This window comes from Prionailurus viverrinus, chromosome A2, assembly GCF_022837055.1.
Source record: "Prionailurus viverrinus isolate Anna chromosome A2, UM_Priviv_1.0, whole genome shotgun sequence".
Taxonomy (NCBI): Eukaryota; Metazoa; Chordata; class Mammalia; order Carnivora; family Felidae; genus Prionailurus; species Prionailurus viverrinus.
In genome coordinates this window covers 75,813,726-75,834,738 of record NC_062562.1, presented here as the reverse complement: position 1 = coordinate 75,834,738, position 21,013 = coordinate 75,813,726, and the positions used below count along the sequence as shown (strand labels likewise).

Here is a 21,013-nt window from a genome sequence, read left to right as displayed (position 1 = left end):
TCTCTCTCTGTCCCAAAAATAAATAAACGTTGAAAAAAAAAAAAAAAATTTAAAAAAACCTTTCTTAAGTTTGTTTATTTTTGGGGGGTAGAGAGAGAGAGTGTAAGTGGGGGAGGGGCAGAGAGAGGGAGACACAGAATCCGAAGCAGGCTCCAGGCCCTGAGCGGGCAGCACAGAGCCCGACACGGGGCTCGAACCCACAAACCATGAGATCCTGACCTGAACCAAAATCAGACACTTAACCGACTGAGCCAACCAAGCGTCCCTCGGTCATTTTTTTTTCTAATTATGAAAGAGTCTCTTAGTCCTAAATCCACACAAAGTTCCATGATTTGTGGAATTTTTTAATCATTGATTGATATAAAAGAGGTTTCTCTCTTGATCCAATTCGCAGATAGACATGCTGTGGGATCTCATCCACTGATCACAACATTCACTGTAGAAACCTGCCTTCTGCCACTAGAGCAGTGAACGCTGGAGTGTGAGGCAGAGAAGTCCTGTAGACAAAGAAGTCTACACAGTGAGAAAGCTCTTTTGCGGAAGTATTCTGAATGATATGTACATTCATCTTCTGCTTTGCTGGGCCCCCAAGGCAGAACCCTCAAGCTTGCTGATTATCACTATGGTGGCATTCCCCAAAGTATGTTTTAGAGAACATTCAAATGAATGTGAAGAAACTTTCATTCAAACAGATTTCCGTGGTCAAACACATTTGGGAATCTCTAAGTTAAACAAGTCTAAATGGTTTTTTCTTTTAATTGCAGGACTTCCTGGAGCCTTTAATATTGTAATGCCTATCATGAGTCTCCTAAAAGGGATTTAATAGAACTTTCTGAAACATTTATCTAAGAGACCCATTATTTTGCAAAATATCTTCAAAGGCTCCTATCTGATCTGCTTAATTACCTGCTTTACCGACATCTCAGATTTGTATTGTTCCTGTTTACAACAGGGAGGCCTTCAGAAATTCAATCACATTCTGGAATAAAGCATGGATTAAAGAGAGGCTTTATTTATTGAGGTTCATACTGAGCTGACAGTGGTTTACGGTAAGGTATCACGAAGGCTTCAAGACTAAAAGATTGAGCTAGGTCTCAATTTATAATACACCTTTCTTAGTTCATGGGAAGTATATCCCAGCCACCTTTGGATTTGCCCAAATTCAAATGTGAGGCCCCAAGCACATCAAAAATATGGATACAAACAATTTCTGCTTAGACAGATTTTGAGTTAACTTCCTTTCATGGGCACAGACAATCGTGAAGGAAGTCTACTGCAGAGAAATCATCCACAAGCCATTAGAGTGCCCCGCTCCCGGACCCTTCTGCTGGAGAACGCTGTGGCCGTCACTACTGAAGTGAGGAAAGGTTGAGGATGACGATGATGAGCAAGGGGAAGCTGGGTACGGGAGGCCAGCTCCGCCTCAAGCCATAGCCCAGATCCCATAGGGGAAGCTTCTGCAATGTGGAGGAAGACAATGTCATCAAGTTCAAAGTGACCAAGACTGGAAAACATTTCCGTTGGGGCACAATTTCGAGGCTATGTCTAACGTGCTTTAATCTCCAAAGCATGGAGAAGGAACGTAGAGGAAACAGTGAGAAGGTTAAGTCCAGGGCCAAGAGAAAGAGCTTCATTTAGAGAAGTCATGAAATGTATCATCGAAGTCTGAACGGTCTGAGTGTAAAATGATACTAATGATACAATTACTCTGAGACAAGGGATTCCTGGGCAACCATACATTCCAGTTTGGGATGTATGGTTATCCCAGCTCTATGGGTAGAGAGAGAGGGAATGGAAGGAGGAGGTTTGGAATGATAGATATGGATAAGGTCTTCTTTCTACCCTTCCTTCCATTAGAAAATGTTTGTCAACCCAAAAGAAAAGTAAATAGTCACTTGAAATGGAGAGCGGTCTGAAAGGCATCTGCTGCCCTTGAAGTTCACGAAAACGTCATCTCCAAACATCAAAGCCGCCATCGGATACCTGCGACATGGGTGAGTGGGTCACTCCAGCAGAACCTGCAGGTGTCACCTCAGGCTTGAAAGGGTCGAAGTCCAGATCCAACAATGTCTCCTCTTTCTTCACCTCGGGGACTTCATTCTGTTAAAGGAGAACAAGACAGAATATGAGACTTTATGATATAATCTCCGTGTAATCCTCTAACATCACTGAATATCCCCAAAGCATGCTCTGATAGTTTACCCAGAGTCACTCGCGAAATGTGATGAAGGGGGAAATAACCGACTGTGGCCAACTGGAACCAAAGGTGCGTAGGAATGCGACCCAGGTTTTGGTTTCTGTCCTTCGTCCAGCTCCGAATCCAGCCAACAAAGAGAATGTCTAAGAGGTATATCCTGATGCCATCAAGATCCAAGGACTCTCCTCTGCTAGTTTAGGAATCTCAGGTCAAGAATTACGGACGACCAGACGGATACAATAGGCCACGGCTGGGACCCATCACCATAGCCCATGGCTGTGAGGTCCCCTTGCGAAGCTAGTGTGTAAAAAGGAAGGGATGCCATCTACCCTGACTACCTCCACCTGCCTCATCCCCTCAGAGAGACCCTATCCTTTGATGTAGTCATCACATGAACCACTCTTCATCCATATTACTGTCGGTCTCCGTTGTAAGTATGAGGGAGGGAAGGTGAAAGAGAAAGAGGGAGGGAGAGAACCACATCTCCCAACATTTGCCATAAAATAACATTCCTTGATTAGAAATAGGTAAGCCAAATAAGACACAGGATAAAAGTCCTGCTATAATAGCGACACATTTATAATACTGAACATTAATATTTATTCATTTATTGTGGTCTCATGATACACAACAAAAATAACACGGCTTGAAGTTAGCCTAGCCTTGGCTTAAGTTACACAGTAAGGGTTAGAGCTGAAATAAAGCCCCCATAAACAATCATGGTGAACAGAACTGGGTCAATTTCCACAGAATCAGGTAATGTGTTTGGTGTTTGATATAAGCTTCAGTTTTGACCATCTGTACTCTAGAAACTCAAAGGTCACAACCATGGATGAAGCACAAAAGAATAGGAATGTTCAGAGAAAGCTTTTAAAGAACAAGAGTTCTTTTAATTAATATTGATCATAGACATAAAACTTAAAAATACATAGAGCTGTATGAATAGCTTTGGGGCATAAGAGATAATTGTTTTTAGTATATCCACACTCACTGTAGAAGGAAATCTGCTTAAATACCACATGATTGGTCCTGGGCTACCTATTTTGCAGCATGATCATTCTTACACGTTTAAAATTTCACAAGGCTAATCCTTCTTGCTTTAATAATTACAGTCACAAAACCATCAACTGATTCTTTTGGCCCCTATTCAAAACCTGCATGGGTTTTGTTTTTTTGCCAACATTTGTATTGGTACAAGTTATAGGTCTAAAATTTTGCGAACACTTACATTGACTTAGAATGTGCTAGGCACTGTTCTGAGAGCTTCGTGCATATAAATATTAACTCAGGTTAGGGCACTTCGCTGCAGTCTAATGATACAATGCTACAACACTATTATTGCCTTCAAAGAATGACCTTCCTAGATCCCCCAGACTTCATTTTGCCCGCACGGTCTAATCCTTACAAAAACCAAGGGGTAAATGGCATCATTCCTCCATCTGGGGATAAGGAGAATGGGCTGTTGTCCCGGGTCCCTCAGATGCAATGCAGCAGAGGCAGGACTGCAACAGCCAGAGGCCTTGGACCCCAGTGCTATTCCAGGCTGCTGCTGAGACCTGGGCCCACATCTCTCAAACAGGCACCATGGGGATCTGCAGAGGAATTCTGGACAGTCTCTAAGTTCTTCTTAAAACGTGAGCCCAAACGAATCTGTCCATTAATCCTCTCTGAGCCTAATGGGGCCCCTTATGAAAGCTCGAATGGAAATGTAGAGCTCAAGGATGACAAGTGGCATGAGACTGTATACCAGTGTGGTGGTCTTCAAAAGGTGCAGCTGGCTACTTCAGACTCCATTTCTATTTGGTTTTGCACCCTTAATTCTTGCGAGTTACCCCTTAAGGCACTCATATCAAACAGCAGTTTGACAGAACTACATAAAGAGCAAAAAAAGGAGTTGCCTGCTGATACAGCATTCCTTTATAAAATGACAACCCTGTCATTAACATGTTGAAACACGTTGACATGTCATGTCCCTTAACGTAACAAAAGAAAACTCCTCTCATTCCTTATACCTGAGTCACCGTTAGAGCAGATCTGATGTGGTGTCGACATTCGTAAACTTTTGGAAGCCAGAGCTTAAGTACCGCGTTCCCATTAAAAGTCTAGACCCAGAATGTGATCCTAAGAAAAGAGACTACATGTGTAAACCACAGGGGGAAAATACCCAAAGGGAAGATCTTACTAGTGATAATAATCTTCAGGAAGTGTCTTCTGCTAGGGACATCTAAGTTTATAACCGAAGTACTGACCTTCTTCCACTCTAGGTAGACAATTTGACCATAATCCTATGCCTAGTCTTGCCATGGCCTCCCTACAGATGGAGTTTACTGCCTTATCCCTTGACTTGGGGTTGACCATCTGTCATACTTTAGTCAATGGATGTTAGTAAATGTCACACAAATGAAAGCTTGAAATGTTTGTGTGGGTGCCTTGCTTTTTTGTATTCTTGCCACTCACTGTGCGACGTACAAGCTTCGGGGAACCACTGGTCAAGGAGGATGGGAGCCACAGGGAACACACCTGGAGCCACCATAACTAAATTCCTCAAAAGCGGTGTTAAAGAGGAATTCTTACAAGTGGCCGGGGCGGGGGGGGGGGGGGGGAGGGCAGGGTAAGACATGTTACTGAATACAGGGACAACCTAGGAATAATAGCATTTTTTAGCACCAGAATTAATGCAAGCAAAAAGATGTTGAGGCAGTATCTTTGAAGTACAGAGAGAAACTTAGAATTCTGTGCTCCTTGAAAATATTTTTATGTTTTCATTTTTAAATATTTATTTGAGAGAGAGCACAAGCAGGGGAAGGGGCAGAGAGAGAGGGAGAGAAAGAATCCCGAGGAGTTTCCACACTGTCAGCACAGAGCCCGACATGGGGCTTGAACTCACAAACCACGATTTCATGACCTGAGCCAAAATCAAGAGTCTGACACTTAACAGACTGAGCCACCCAAGTGCCCCGAAAACATTAAAAAAAAAAAAGACCAAAAATGTGGGGCACTTGGGTGGCTCAGTCGGTTAAGCGTCCAACTTCGGCTCAGGTCAGATGTCACTGTCTGTGAGTATGAGCCCCGCATCAGGTTCTGTGCTGACAGCTCAGAGCCTGGAGCCTGCTTTGGATTCTGTCTCCTTCTCTCTCTGCCCTTCCCCGCTCACATTCTGTCTTCCAAAAATAAATAAAAATTTTTAAAAAAAGAGAGAAAAAATGAGGTGACTATTTTTTCATACATACAAAAGCAGAAAGAACCCATCACCATCCAATCAACACAACTAATGTGAAAAGACATTTTTCAGGCATGAAATGATGCTACATGGAAATACGGATCTAGATGGAAGTATGGATATACACAAAGGAATGACAGGCTCCAAAGGAATGAGAAATGATAACTATGTAGGTAAGTATACATGACTTTAGTCATTATTTAAATCTCCTTAAAAGATAACTGACTGCTTAAACGAAGATAATCACAAAGTAACATGAAGTGACTTTACGTTAAAAAATAAATTCTATTTGACAAAACAGTACAAAACCAGAAGAGGGGGAAATGTAAGTATACAATTATGGGATTCTTATGCTAGACCTGAAGTATACCACTATTTGAAGGCAGACTTTTTAATAAATTAAAACATGTACTTTAAGCCCTAAAGCAACTACTAAAATACCAAAACAAGTTATCACTAATAAACAAAAGAAATAAAAGAGAGTAATAAAAATAATCAATTAATCTAAAAGAAAACAGAAAAAAGAGGAAAAAGGGTTAAAACAGATGGCCCAATAGAAAAAAAAAAATATCAAGGTGCCAGATTGAAACGTCACCATATGAATAACTACCTTGAATGGAAATGGTCTAAACAGTTTAATGAAATACAAAGGCTATCAGATTAGATTAAAAAAGCAAGTCTCAACTAGATACTGCCTATAAGAAACAGATTTCAAATACAGAGACACAAACAAGTTGAAAGTAAAAGGAAGAAAAAAGATATATTATGCCAACCTAACCAAAAGACAGCTGGAATAGTTATATTAATGTCAAACAAAGCAGACTGCAAATAAGAGAACATTATTATGGATAAAGGAGGTCATTTCCTAATGTAAAAAAGTGTTAATTCTAAACATTTATGGATTCAATCAGAAAGTGTCAAGATACATGAAGCAAGAACCAAAAACACAGCATCAAGAAATTTTAAAATGCACAATTTTGTAGGGAAGATTTCAACAGCCCTCTTTCAACAACTGAAAGAAGCAGAGAGAAAATCAGCAAGGTTATAGAAAATACAGAAAACACCAAGACCCAATTTGACCTGATTTACACTTATAAAACACTCCATACGGCAGCACAATACAAATTCTTTTCAAGTGCATGTCAAACACAGAACATAATAGACACTGTTCTATTAAACAGGTCTCAATAAACTTAAAACCGGTCTCAATAAACTTAAAAAACATTCAAGTCATACAAAGTATGCTGACGACAATGGAATCAAGTTTCAAATCAGTAAGAGAATTATCTCTAGAAAAATCCACAAATATGTGGACAAAAATAACATTCTAAATAACTCAATGAAAGAAATGAAAAGAAAAACATCAGAAGAAAGAAGAAATCAACGTGGAAATTAGAAAGCAGTTTGAGTTGAATGAAAATAAAGACAACAGGTGCACCTGGGCGGCTTAAGCACCGACTCTTGACTTCAGTTCAGGTCATGATCTCACGGTTCATGAGTTTGAGGCCTGCATCAGCCTCTGCACTGACAGCAGCCTGCTTGGGATCCTGGCTCCCTTTCTGTCTGAACCACCACTTACTTTCTCTCTCTCTCTCAAAGTAAATGAAAGTGAACTTTATTATTTTTTTAAGTTTATTTATTTAGAGAAAGGGAGAGAGAGAGACAGAGAGAGAGAGAGAGAGAGAGAGAGAGAGAGAGAGAGAGTGAGGGGACAGGGGCAGAGAGAAAGAATATCCCAAGCAGGCTCTGCATTGTCACCACAGAGCCCAATGTAGGGCTTGAACTCACAAACTGTGAGATCATGACCTAAGCCAAAGTCAGATGCTTAACCAACTGAGCAACCCAGGCACCCCAAATAAAACTGAACTTTAAAAAAATAAATAAACATAAAAAATATAAAGACAACATACCAAAATTTGTGAGATGCTGCTGTAATAGGATTTAGGGAAAATTTATAGCACTGAATACCTATATAAGAAAAGAAGGAAAACCTAGAAATATATACACTACCCAAACTGAAACAGGAAGAAATAGAAAATTTGAACAGACCCATAACCAGTAAGGAAATCAAATTAGTAATAAAAAATCTGCCAAAAAACAAGAGTCCAGGACCAGATGGCTTTCCAGGGGTATTCTACCAAACAATTAAGGAAGAGTTAACACCTATTCTATTAAACTGTTCCAAAAAGTAGAAATGGAAGGAAAATGTCCAAACTCTTTCTATGAAGCCAGCATTATCTTAATTCCAAGACCACACAGAGACCCCACTAAAAAGGAGAACTACAGACCAATTGCCCTGATGAACATGGATGTAAAAATCCTCAACAAGATATTAGCCAACCGGATCCAACAATACATTAAAAAAATTATTCACCATGACCAAGTAGGATTTATACCTGGGATGCAGGGCTGGTTCAATATCTGCAAAACAATTAATGTGATTCATCACATCAATAAAAGAAAGGACAAGAACCATATGATCCTCTCAACAGATGCAGAGAAAACATTTGACAAAATAGAACAACGTTTCTTGATAAAAACCCTCAAGAAAGTAGGGATAGAAGGAGCATACCTCAAGATCATAAAAGCCATATATGAACAACCCAACGCTAATATCATCCTCAATGGGGAAAAACTGAGAGCTTTCCCCCTAAGGTCAGGAACAAGACAGGGATGTCCACTCTCGCCGCTGTTACTCAACATAATATTGGAAGTCTTAGCCTCTGCAATCAGACAACACAAAGAAATAAAAGGCATCCAAATTGGCCAGGAGGAGGTCAAACTTTCACTCTTCACAGATGACATGATACTCTACGTGGAAAACCCAAAAGATTCCACCAAAAAACTGCTAGAACTGATACATGATTCAGCAAAGTTGCAAGATATAAAATCAACACACAGAAATTGGTTGCATTCCTATACACCAACAATGAAGCGACAGAAAGAGAAATCAAGGAATCGATCCCATTTACAGTTGCACCAAAATGATAAAATACCTAGGAATAAATCTAACCAAAGAGGTGAAAAATCTATACACTGAAAACTATAGAAAGCTTATGAAAGAAATTGAAGAAGACACAAAGAAATGGAAAAAGATTCCATGCTCCTGGATAGGAAGAACAAATATTGTTAAAATGTCGATACTACCCAAAGCAATCTACATATTCAACACAATCCCTATCAAAGTAACACCAACGTTCTTCACAGAGCTAGAACAAACAATCCTAAAATTTGTATGGAACCAGAAAAGACCCTGAATAGCCAAAGCAATCTTGAAAAAGAAAACCAAAGCAGGAGGTATCACAATCCCAGACTTCAAGCTATACTATAAAGCTGTAATCATCAACACAGTATGGTACTGGCACAAGAACAGACAGATCAATGGAATAGAACAGAGAACCCAGAAATGGACTCACAAACATATGGCCAACTAATCTTTGACAAAGCAGGAAAGAATATCCAATGGAATAAAGACAGTCTCTTCAGCAAGTGGTGCTGGGAAAACTGGATAGCAACATGCAGAAGAATGAACCTGACCACTTTCTTACACCATACACAAAAATAAACTCAAAATGGACGAAAGACCTCAATGTAAGACAGGAAGCCATCAAAATCCTCGAGGAGAAAGCAGGCAAAAACCTCTCTGATCTTGCCTGCACCAACTTCTTACTCAACATGTCTCCAGAGGCAAGGGAAACAAAGGCAAAAATGAACTCCTGGGACCTCATCAAAATAAAAAGCTTCTGCACAGCAAAGGAAACAATCAGCAAAACTAAAAGGCAACCGACAGAATGGGAGAAGATATTTGCAAATGACATATCAGATAAAGGGTTAGTATCCAAAATCTACAAAGAACTTATCAAACTCAACACCCAAAAAACAAATAATCCAGTGAAGAAATGGGCAAAAGACATAAATAGACACTTCTCCAAAGAAGACATTCAGATGGCCAACCGACACATGAAAAAATGCTCCACATCACTCATCATCAGGGAAATACAAATCAGAACCACAATGAGATACCACCTCACACCTGTCAGAATGGCTAACATTAACAATTCAGGCAACAACAGATGTCGGCAAGGATGCGGAGAAAGAGGATCTCCTTTGCATTGTTGGTGGGAATGCAAGCTGGTGCAGCCACTCTGGAAAACAGTATGGAGGTTCCTCAAAAAACTAAAAACAGAACCACCCTATGACCCAGCAATTGCACTACTAGGCATTTATCCAAGGGATATAGGTATGCTGTTTCGAAGGGACACATGCACCCCCATGTTTATAGCAGCACTATCAACAATAGCCAAAGTATGGAAAGAGCCCAAATGTCCATCGAAGGATGCACGGATAAAGAAAATGTGGTGTATATATACAATGGAGTATTACTCGGCAATCAAAAAGAATGGAATCTTGCCATTTGCAACTACATGGATGAATTGGAGGGTATTATGCTAAGTGAAATTAGTCAGTCAGAGAAAGACAAAAATCATATGACTTCACTCATATGAGGGCTTTAAGAGACAAAACAGATGAACATAAGGGAAGGGAAGCAAAAATAATATAAAAACAGGGAGGGGGACAAAACAGAAGAGACTCATAAGTGTGGAGAACAAACTGAGGGTTGCTGGAGGGGTTGTGGGAGGGGGGATGGGCTAAATGGGTAGGGGGCATTAAGGAATCTACTCCTGAAATCATTGCTTCACTATATGCTAACTAATTTGGAGGTAAATTTTAAAAAATAAAGTTTTAAAAAAAAGAAAAGAAGGAAGGTCTCAAATTAGTAACTTCAGCTTCTACCCTGCAAACTAGGAAAAAAAAGACACAGAGCAACTAAAATTCTAATTAGAAATGGGGAAAATTATGCAGATCAGAGTAGAAATTAATTAAATAGAGAATGACAGAGAGAGAGAGAGAGAGAGAGAGAGAGAGCGCGCTTGAGAGAATACCAATAAAACCAAAACCAAGTGCTTTGAGAAGATTAATAAAATTGATAAACTTCTAGCCAGACTGATCAAGGGGAGGGACAGAGAGGGCACTAATTACCACTATCCGGAATGAGAGAGGGGGCATTACCAGATATTTAAAAAAAAATAAGGAAGTATTTTAAACCACTTTATTCCAATACATTTGACAATTTAGATGAGAGAGACAGATTTCTTGAGAAATACAAACTGCAGCATATAGAGAACTTGAATCACTATGTTGCATACCTGAAACTAAGGTTAACATTGTGTGTCAACTATATTCAAATTAAAAAAAAAAATTTTTTTTGAGAAAAAAAAACAAAAACAAAAACAAAAACAACCCTGCAGGCCCAAATGGCTCCTCTGGTGAATTCTACCAAAGAGTTAAATAAGAAAAAATACCAATTCTACAAAATTGAAGAGGAGTGAACAACTTCCCAACTTATTCTATGGGGAAAGCATTACCCTGGTGCTAAAATCAGAAAATTACTTTTTTTTTTTTTACCTAAAAAAAATTTTTTTTACATTTATTTATTTTTGAGAAGGGGGTGGGGAGAGAACAAGTGGGGTAGGGGCAAAGAGAGAAGAAGACACAGAATCCAAAGCAGGCCCCAGGCTCCGAGCTGTGAGCACAGAGCAGGACATGGGGCTCAAACTCACAAATCACGAGATCATGACCTGGGCCAAAGTTGGACACTTAACTGACTGAGCCACCAAAGCATCCCAACTTTTTTTTTTACTTTAAATGTTTATTTATTTTCAGAGACAGAGTACAAGCAGGGGAGGGGCAGAGAGAGGGGGACCAAAGGGGGCTCTGTGCTAACAGCAGCAAGCACAATGTAGGGCTGGAACTCACAAACCACAAGATCATGACGGAGATGAAGTCAATCAACTGAGCCACCCAGGTGCCCCAGAAAATCACATTATTAAAAACAATACCCTATGGACTCATATTCCTCATCAGCATAGATGCAAAAATGCTAGAGAAAGCTTTAGAAAACTGGATGAAGAAATATATATTAATAAACTGCATCATAACCAAATGAGGTTTATCTCAGGAATGTGTGATTGATGTACCATTTGAAAACCAATGAATGTAAGTCACCATATTAACAAACTAAAAAAGAAAACTCATATGATCATCTTGACAGATGCAGAAAAAGTATTTGAAAAAATCCATATCCACTCCTGTTCAAAACTCTCAACAAAGTAAGAAAAATAGGCAACTTCCTCAACCTGATAAGGGCATCTACAAAAACATACAACTACCATCATGTTTAAAACACAAGACTAAGAGCTTTTCCCCTAAGATCGAGACAAGGATGGCCGTCTCAACACTTGTACTCAACAATATACTGGCAGTACTAAACACTAAAATAAGGCAGAAAAAAGCAATGAAAGGCATCCAGATCAAAAAGAAAAAAGTAAAACTGTTAATTCACAGAAGATATGATCACTTATATAGAAAAATCCAAGGAAATATATAAAAAAGCTATAGGAACTAATACTGAGTTTAGCAAGGCTGCAGGATACAGCATTAATATACAAAAACTGGTTTTATTGATATATAAGAGTATGAAAAACCAGAAACTTAAATTTTAAAAATATGATTTACAATAGCACTAAAAATATGAAATACTTAGGGATAAACCCAACCAAAGATGAGAAAACCTGTACACTGAATAGTAACTATAAAACACAGCCAAGATAAATTAGAGAAGACCTTAAAATAAAGGAAGAGCTATACTGTGTTTATGGATCACAGAGCTCATTATTATTAAGATGTCAATGCTCCCCAAACTGATCTACATATTCAATGCAATGCCAGTCAGTATCTGTACTGGGCTGAATACTGTGCACCCCATTCCCCCGCCAAAGTTCATGATTATAAGGAACCTGTGAATGTGACCTTATTTGGCAATAGGATGTTTGCAGATGTAATGGAATTTAGATGTGGTCATACTGAATTAGGATGGGCCTTAATGCAATGACTTGTGACCTTATAAAAACAGGGAAATTTGGATATATAAACACAAAGGTATGTGAAGATACAGAGCACACAGACACATAAGGAAAACACAGTGTGATGACAGAGGCAGAGATTGGAATGATGTATCTACATGCCAAGGACTGCCAGCAACCACCAGAAGGAGAGAGGAGCAAAGAAGGACCCTAGAGTCTTCAGAAGAAGCATAGCCTGCTGATCTCAGACTCAATCATGACCTTGATCTCAGACGTCTAGCCTCCAAAACTGTGAGAGAATAAAAGTCTGTTGTTATAAGCCACTCAGTTTATGCTTCTTTGCTAAAACAGCCCTAGGAATCTAATAAAATATCCCAGAAGGTGTTTTTGTAGAAACTTACATATTGATTCTAAAATTCATGTGGAGATTCAGAGGACCTAGAACACCCAAAACAACTCTGAAAAATAACAACGCTGAGGGACTAACCTCATCTGATTTCAAGACAGTATAAAGTGACAGTAATCGGGGCACCTGGGTGGCGCAGTCGGTTAAGCGTCCGACTTCAGCCAGGTCACGATCTCGCGGTCCGTGAGTTCGAGCCCCGCGTCAGGCTCCGGGCTGATGGCTCGGAGCCTGGAGCCTGTTTCCGATTCTGTGTGTCCCTCTCTCTCTGCCCCTCCCCCGTTCATGCTCTGTCTCTCTCTGTCCCAAAAATAAATAAACGTTGAAAAAAAAAATTTAAAAAAAAAAAAAAAAAAAAAAAAAAAAAGTGACAGTAATCAAGATTAACATGGTACTGGCATAAAAGGTAGGCAAATGGACCAATAAAAAATCACAGAGTTCAGAAAGAGAACCACAAAGGTACAAAGGCAATTCAGTAGAATAAGGATAGACTTTTCAACAATCACATTTCAACTGTAAAGAAATGAACTTCAACCCATACTTTGCACATATTAAAAAATTCCAAATTTGTCACAGACCCTAAGTGTAACGCCTAAAGCTGTAAAACTTCTAGAAGGACACACAGGAGAAAATCTTTGTGACCTTGGGTTAGGCATAGATTTTTTTTTAGATGTGATGTGAAATGCCTAATTCTTAAAAAATAAATAAATTGGATAAATTGGACCTCATCAAAATAAAAAAACTTCTACTCTTCTAAAAAGCACTAACAGAATGACAAGATAAGCCACATGCTGGAAGAAAATATTTGCAAATCATGCATCTGATAAAAGGCTTGTATCCAGAACATACAAAGGACTCTCAAGACTCCATCAAGTAAGTGAATACATCAGCAAAAGTATTTCACGGACACCAATGAGGATATACTAATGTCATAGTAATACATCATAATGTCCTCTAGACTCACCCATGTTGTCAGAAATGGCAGGATTTACTTTTTCTGAGACCAAATAATATTCCATTGTGTTTATATACCTCATTTTCTTTACTCATTCATCCACTGATGGACATTTAATGTTTATTTTTGAGAGACAGACAGAGAGAGAGAGAGCATGAGCAGAGGAAGGCAGAGAGAGAGGGAGACACAGAATCCAAAGCAGGCTCCAGACTCTGAGCTGTCAGCACAAGAGCCTGACATGGGGCCCAAACTCACAAGCCATGAGATCATGAGCTGAGCCGAAGTCAGGCACTCAACAACTGAGCCACCCAGGTGCCCCCCGCCATGGACATTTAGGTTGTTTCCATGGATTGTCTATTGTGAATACTGCTGTAGTGAACACAGGAGTGCAGACAGCTCTTTGAGATGCTGGTTTCATTTCAATACCCAGAAGTGGGGTTGCTGTATAGTAAGGTAGTTCTATTTTTAATTTTCTGAGGAACCTCCATATTGTTTTCCATAGTGGTTCTACCAATTTACAATCCCATCAACAGTGCACAAGGATTCCCTGTTCTCCACGTCCTCACCAACAACTGTTATTTGTCTTTTTCATAGTAGCCATTCTAACAGGTGTGAGGTGATATCTCATTGTGATTCTGAAGTACATTTCTCTGACGGTTAGTGGTGTTGAGCACCTTTTCCTGTGTCTGCTGGCAATCTGTACATCTTCTTCGGAGAAATGTCCATTCGGGTCCCTTGTCCATTTTTTTAATCCAACTGCTTGATTTTTTTTTGCTATTGAGTAGTATGAGTCCCTTATACATTCTGGATATTAACCCCTTATCTGATACATGATTTGCAAATATTTTCTCCCATTCCCTACATTGCCTTTTAACTCTGTTGATTGTTTGCTTTGCTGTGCAGAAGTTTCTATGCTAAGTGAAACAAGCAAGACACAGAAAGAGAAATGATCTCACTTACATGTGGAATTGAAAACAGTCAAAACCATGGAAGCAGAGAGTAGAATGGTTTTTTCCAGGGCCTCAGGGGAGGGGAGACGGGGAGATGTTAGTCAAGGGGTATAAAGTTTCAGTTATGCAAGTCCTAGAGATCTAATGTTCAGCATGTTGACTGTAAGCAAAAATAGTGTATTATACACTTGAAATTTGCCAGGAGGATAGATATTAAGTGTTCTGACATCATCATCATCAACAACAACAACAACAACAACAATAAAAGAGAGTAGCTATGTGAAGGGATAGATATATTAATTGGCTGGTTTGGGGAGATCACTTCACAATGCATAAATATGTTAAAACATCAAGTTGTATACTTTAAGTGTATACAATTGTTATTTGTCAGTTATACCCCAATAGAGCTGGGGGGAAAAATGTCAATGAGTACATGAAAAGATGCCTAACATCATTAGCCATTAGGGAGATGCAAACTAAATCACAACAAAATAACACTATATACTTACCATCATGGCTAAAATTAAAAAGACTAACCATACCAAGTGTTGGCAAAGATGTGGAGGAACTGAAATTCTTTTTCAGTGTGGGTGGAAACACAAATAGTATAATCACTTAGAAAAGTCTGGCAGTTTCTGGGGCACCTGGGTGGCTCAGTCGGTTGAACATCCGACTTTGGCTCAGGTCATGATCTCACGGTTTGTGAGTGTGAGCCCCATGTTGGGCTCTGTCCTGATGGCTCGGAGCCTGGAGCCTGCTTCAGATTCTGTGTCTCCCTCTCTCTCTGTTCCTCCCCCACTCATGCTCTGTCTCTCTCTCTCAAAAATAAATAAAGATTTAAAAAAATGTAAAAAAGAAAAGTCTGGCAGTTTCTTAATAAGTTAAACTTACTCCTACCAAATGATCCAGCTAGTTCATAGAGATTTACTGAAGAGAAATGAAAGCATGTGCACAAAGACATTTGTATACAAATGTTCACAGCATCTTTACTTACAATACCCCAAAATTAGGGGCACCTGGGTAGCTCAGCCAGCTAAGCGTCCGACTTTGGCTTACATCATGATCTCGGAGGTTCGCGGGTTTGAGCCCTGCACTGCAACAGCACAGAGCCTGGAGCATGATCTGGATTCTGTATCTCCTCTCTCTCTGCCTCTCCTCCACTCATGCGCTCTCTCTCTCTCTCTCTCTCTCTCTCTCTCTCTCAAATAAATAAACATTAAAAAAAATAGCCCCAAATTAGAAACTACCCAAATATCCATTAATGGATGAAAAAAAAACCAAACAAACCCTGATGTGTCCATACAATGAAATATTACTCAGTAATAAGAAGGAATAAACTGCTGATACCTGCTACAAAATGGATGAACCTCATAATAATTATGCAGAACAGTACAAGCCAGACCAAAAAAGGTGCACACTGGGTGATTCCATCTATACAAAATTCTAGGAGATTCAAAGTCGTGTATGGTGACAGAAAGATGAGTGTTTGCCTGGAGGGTATAGCATGTGGACAGGAACAGAAAGGATTACAGACACAAAGAAATTTTGGGGGTGAGAGATATAGTCACTACCTTGACCCTGGTGATGGTTTCATGGGTGCACACATATTTCAAAACTTATCAAAAAGTATGCTTTAAATATGTGCCGTTAACTGTATGTTGGTCAGAAATCAATGAAACTGATTAACAGAAGAAAATACTCTAACAACAGGAGATTAGTTAAACCTACTATGGTACAGCCTCATGATACAGGGATCTGTTGTTATTTAAAATGGTGAGATATATCTTAAATCGACATGAAAATATCTTTGTTATATTTGTAGTAAAAAAAACCCCATAGGTTATAAAACTGATATAAAATGATCAAATTTCCAAAAAAATATACCTTTCTGTCACTGTTTGAAGAGAATAAAATTGTGGCATTACAAAAACTACATTAGTAACAGTGGTTTTTGCTGAGAAATAGAACTACACTTTTAAACTTTTGCTTTTTGCTTCTCTGGAATTTACTAGTGTTTTGGGTTAACCATGCATCCTTTATGACATTACTCTTATAAGCATATCAGGTAACAGAGATTTCAATATATAGCTACAGACACAAAAATTTATAAGTAGAGCAATCTCTGAGCCATTCCCGTGGGTGCATGCAGACAGACAGATGGATAGACAGACAGACAGACACACACACACACACACACACACAATTTTTAAAATTTGTTTAATGTTTATTTTTTTTTGAGAGAGAGAGAAAGAGAATGAATGGAGGAGGGGCAGAGAGAGAGGGAGACACAGAATCCGAAGCAGGCTCCAGGCTCTGAGCTGTCAGCACAGAGCCCAACATGGGGCTCAAACCCACGAACCGTGTGATCATGACCCGAGTCAAAGTCGGATGCTTAACCAACTGAGCCACCCAGGCACCCCAATTTCTTAATGATAACACAATATTTCAGTGAGCCAGATAAAGTCATAGGTACTATTTCTTCCAAAGAGTTTTTTTTTAATTTTTTATTCTTTCATTAAACATATCTTAAGGATATTTTCATTATATTCTAAATATTAGGCAGGACACTTATTACTTCCCAATACGTCCGGGGAGGTCAGATAACAAACTTAAGACAGAAAGGTTAAATAAAGTTTTTAGGAACGAGGCCAGTTGAGGGTTATTTTTCAGGTAATAGATATGTCTTTTATTGAAGGGTCACAACATAGCTGACAATTTCTACCAGTGAGTAAAGCTTTTGCATTCCGTTGGTAATGATGAACGCAGCGGCCTAAGAAAAATTTTTTTAAATGTTTATTTCTTTTGAGAGAAAGAAAGTGTGCAAATGAGTGGGCGTCCTCAGGAAACTGAACTTTATAACTGGAAGCCTATGGTAAGACCACTACAGATGCATACGCAGGAATAATGGTAGTTAACTATAGTATCCTGACTGGGCTCAAGAGCTTTATATTTGCAGTCTCAGAATTTGCAGTCATCATTCAACCATTTCATAGGACATTGTCAAGTATTTGTTCTACAGCTTTAACTATATAAGACGTTAAAAGAATAGTACAACGAGGGGCGCCTGGGTGGCTCAGTTGGTTAAGCACCTGACTGTTGATTTCGGCTCAGGTCATGATCTCACAGTTCAGGTGTTCGAGACCCACACTGAGCCTGCTTAGGCTTCTCTCTCTCTCTCTGCCTCTCCTCTACTCGAGTGGTCTCTGTCTCTTTCAAAATAAATAAATAAATAAACTTAAAAAAAGAAACAGTACAACGAAGATCCATTTACCCATGACCTGGACTCGTCAAAGCTCTCCTATTGCCATCTTTGCTGCGTGTGCCTACCTACATTTATAGGATCCTGCAGATGCTCTAATGAGGTGACGCACAACATACTAACTTTCTAAGGAACTGTTTACCTAGGTTTTTTGTTTTTGTTTTTACTGGAGCAAGCTGTTAGGTTGCACAGCCGTGGCAGTGCAGCACATTGACCGTGAGGAGAGAGACAGTAGGGGAGGTGGACGGGGCCCGTGCGTCCAGTGAGGTTCAGTGATGACCACTGGATGAACAAGTAGCTCAACTGGTGGAGTAAAGACCCTCCTCCCACCGCCCCTGGAATCTAACGATAACATTGCTGATCTGTCACAACTTGAAGAACTGTGCTAATATCAAAAACCCGAAGAGACGCTGTAGAGAACGTGCATTCTGAACATTACAGAGAGAGTCTGGATGGATTTGTTCAGTTTACTGGCCATCTAGTACCTGCTATCCATCAGGGGCTTAGAACGCCAGCATGGGTGGTCTACAGACTTCCGCTTTCCACGGCTGCCCTATGAACGCCACAGTGTGGCCGAAAGACAACGGGTTTGCTCAACTTCAAAAGTAGGGATAATGATGGGGTGCCTGGGTGGCTCAGTCGGTTAAGTGTCCGACTTCGGCTCAGGTCATGATCTCATGGTTCTTGGGTTCGAGCCCCGTTGGGATCTGTGCTCGGAGCCTGGAGCCTGCTTCAGATTCTGTGTCTCCCTCTCTCTATACTCCTCCCCTGCTCATGCCCTGTCTCTCTCTCAAAATTGAATAAAAGTTAAAAAAAAAAGTTTAAATAAAAATAAAAGTAAAAAGTAGGGATAATGACCTGTCAATCACAGGAATGATGTGAAAGCTAAATCGAAGGAGACGCTGCATGTAACATAGTCAGTCATGTGCTTCCTCATCGTGAGCTCTTTCCTTTCTCCCCGACTCATTCTTCTGCGTTCCCCTTCTCCCCTTCCCCTGCTGGCCTCTCTGAGCCAGCTGACCACCACTCCCTAACCCATACCTCAAACCATATTCTAAAGTACAAAATCTCAAAAGACTCACACCGTGAGATGCTTCGCAAGGAGGCAGAATATAAAATGCAAAAAAGGGCAAAGTGCGAAAAGTCTAGACGTTGTCAGAAGTTCAGGTGTCTGAGAACCTTGGAAGGTTGTGAAGCCAAGTGGCATGACGACTTAAGAGCACTGTCAGAGCCCCAGATGATAAACAAATTGCCCCACTTGGCTACCCCTGCCGAAGGAACCAGGGGTCCTGTGGGCGACCCACCAGGCCAACAGACCGACCAAACAGGGGCTGAAGGGTCTGAAGACACACGGCTTCCTTCCTTCCAGTTTTCAGCTTACTAATTCTTTCCGCATTACCAAAATGCTAACATGTTTACTTGGAAAAAATACCAACTGAAAGAAGAGGCAGCTGGTCCCGAAATATGCTACATTGAAAAGAAAAGCCAAAGCGGAATTCAAAACCAGGTGACAGATACCCGGGAAGCGAGGGGTACGTACACACGTGACTGCAGGATGGCCTCTCAGGATTGGGGAGACGAAAAGGGCCATCTCACAAACTTATTCTGCAAGCTGAAAATCTACTTCAGTTTGATTGGCTAAGGAAAAATCGAATGACTTCATGAACTTAAAATGTGAGCTGCAGCATTCGGTTGGAAAGCAGAGGCGTTAAGAGTAGCGGAGTTAATGATGCTAACTTGATCCCGACAGCCACGCGGCTTACAGGCTGTGCTGCTGTCTTGCCTTCTGGCACAGTAGGTCTCCCAGCAGGAGTGGGGAGATGGGCTTGGAGGAGTAGGCTTGGATGGTCACAACCTAATCCGTCTGGATTTGTAAAGGAGAATGCCAGTTTCAAAAACAGAAAATATGCAGGGGCGCCTGGGTGGCTGAGTTGGATAAGCATCTGACTCTTGGTTTCGGTTCAGGTCACGATCTCACGGTTTGTGGGTTTGAGCCCCGCTTCGGGCTCTGCGCTGACAGTGTGGGGCCTGCTTGGGTCTGTCTCTGTCTCAACATAAACAAAAACGTAAAAGATTTAAAAGCAAAGAGAGAAAATATGCCACGTCGTTGCTGGGAAGATTTAAGCAAAACAGTTGGGGGGGTTACCTGCTACGGAAAAAAAAATGTGGAAACAGGCAATTTCTTCCTTTCTGCCACTTGACAGGTAGAAGAGCAAGCAGGGACCCCGCCCCTAGCCCTGACCCTCAGGGGAGCCCCACACTTTCGAATACATTCCCTGAAATTTTCTAAGTCCTTCTCTGGTGGTGGCGGTTGTGGCTAGCAATGCTATCTGGTCAGGGCACCCACATGGGGCTGGCGCCCATCTCTCTTTGGAGCACTCTGTGACCCTCTCTACATGGAGTACCTACCACACCCCCCAGGAACTCTGGGGCTCACATCCACCCAGTTGTCCTGGAACATGGTGGCCAGGCTTGTTTCCAAGAGGGTGGGCAGATTGCCTCCACTGGGCAGCATGGCGTTTCACGTACGGAATCCCATCAGACTGACCACCAGAATGCTGCGGACAGGCTCATTTCAAGGGACTCGAATTGGTTACATGGACAGAAGCCCCCCTCTGAAAATATTTGCCCAGAGCCACGATCCCTCAGGAAAGCCCTGGTGGGAGAGGAGGGTGAACCGCGATCGTGAGAAGAGAAAGCAGTCCGAGACATCTTTTTTCAAAACATTTTTTGAAGAAAAAAAAAAAAAGAAACAACCTTGCATGTGTACATATGTGTGTGTATATAATATACATGATTGCTTTTTTTTGGCCTTGATCTGTTAAAATCCTATTTATAGGCCATAAATTTGGTTTCCAGGGATATAATATCTTTTAAATCTTCGTTTTTAAACATGTTTCACCAAACGCCCACGTCCCTGGAACAGGTAGTACTTTGGGAGAAAAGGGAGATTATTTGAGAAACTGATTTAAACAAAAAGGAATTTTGTTGCACAACTTCCCAGAGCCCTGGACATGCTGACACAAACTATGTAAAACAAAAGGGGGTGCAGCCCCTCCCAGCCTCCGATGACCAGGGACCCCCTTTTCACAGCATCTTATGGGAT

The 21,013-nt window shown here is 40.6% G+C and overlaps 1 protein-coding gene across 2 annotated transcripts in view; it reads right to left on the bottom strand.

Moving 5' to 3' along the window:
* Nucleotides 1-21,013, bottom strand: part of AMPH (amphiphysin) — a 250,025-nt gene that overhangs the window by 49,906 nt on the left and 179,106 nt on the right. For both annotated transcript variants that reach the window (XM_047851074.1, XM_047851075.1), the window contains exon 12: nt 1,984-2,100. In XM_047851074.1, the coding sequence (XP_047707030.1) occupies nt 1,984-2,100 (117 nt within the window). The remainder of the gene's footprint in view (nt 1-1,983; nt 2,101-21,013) is intronic.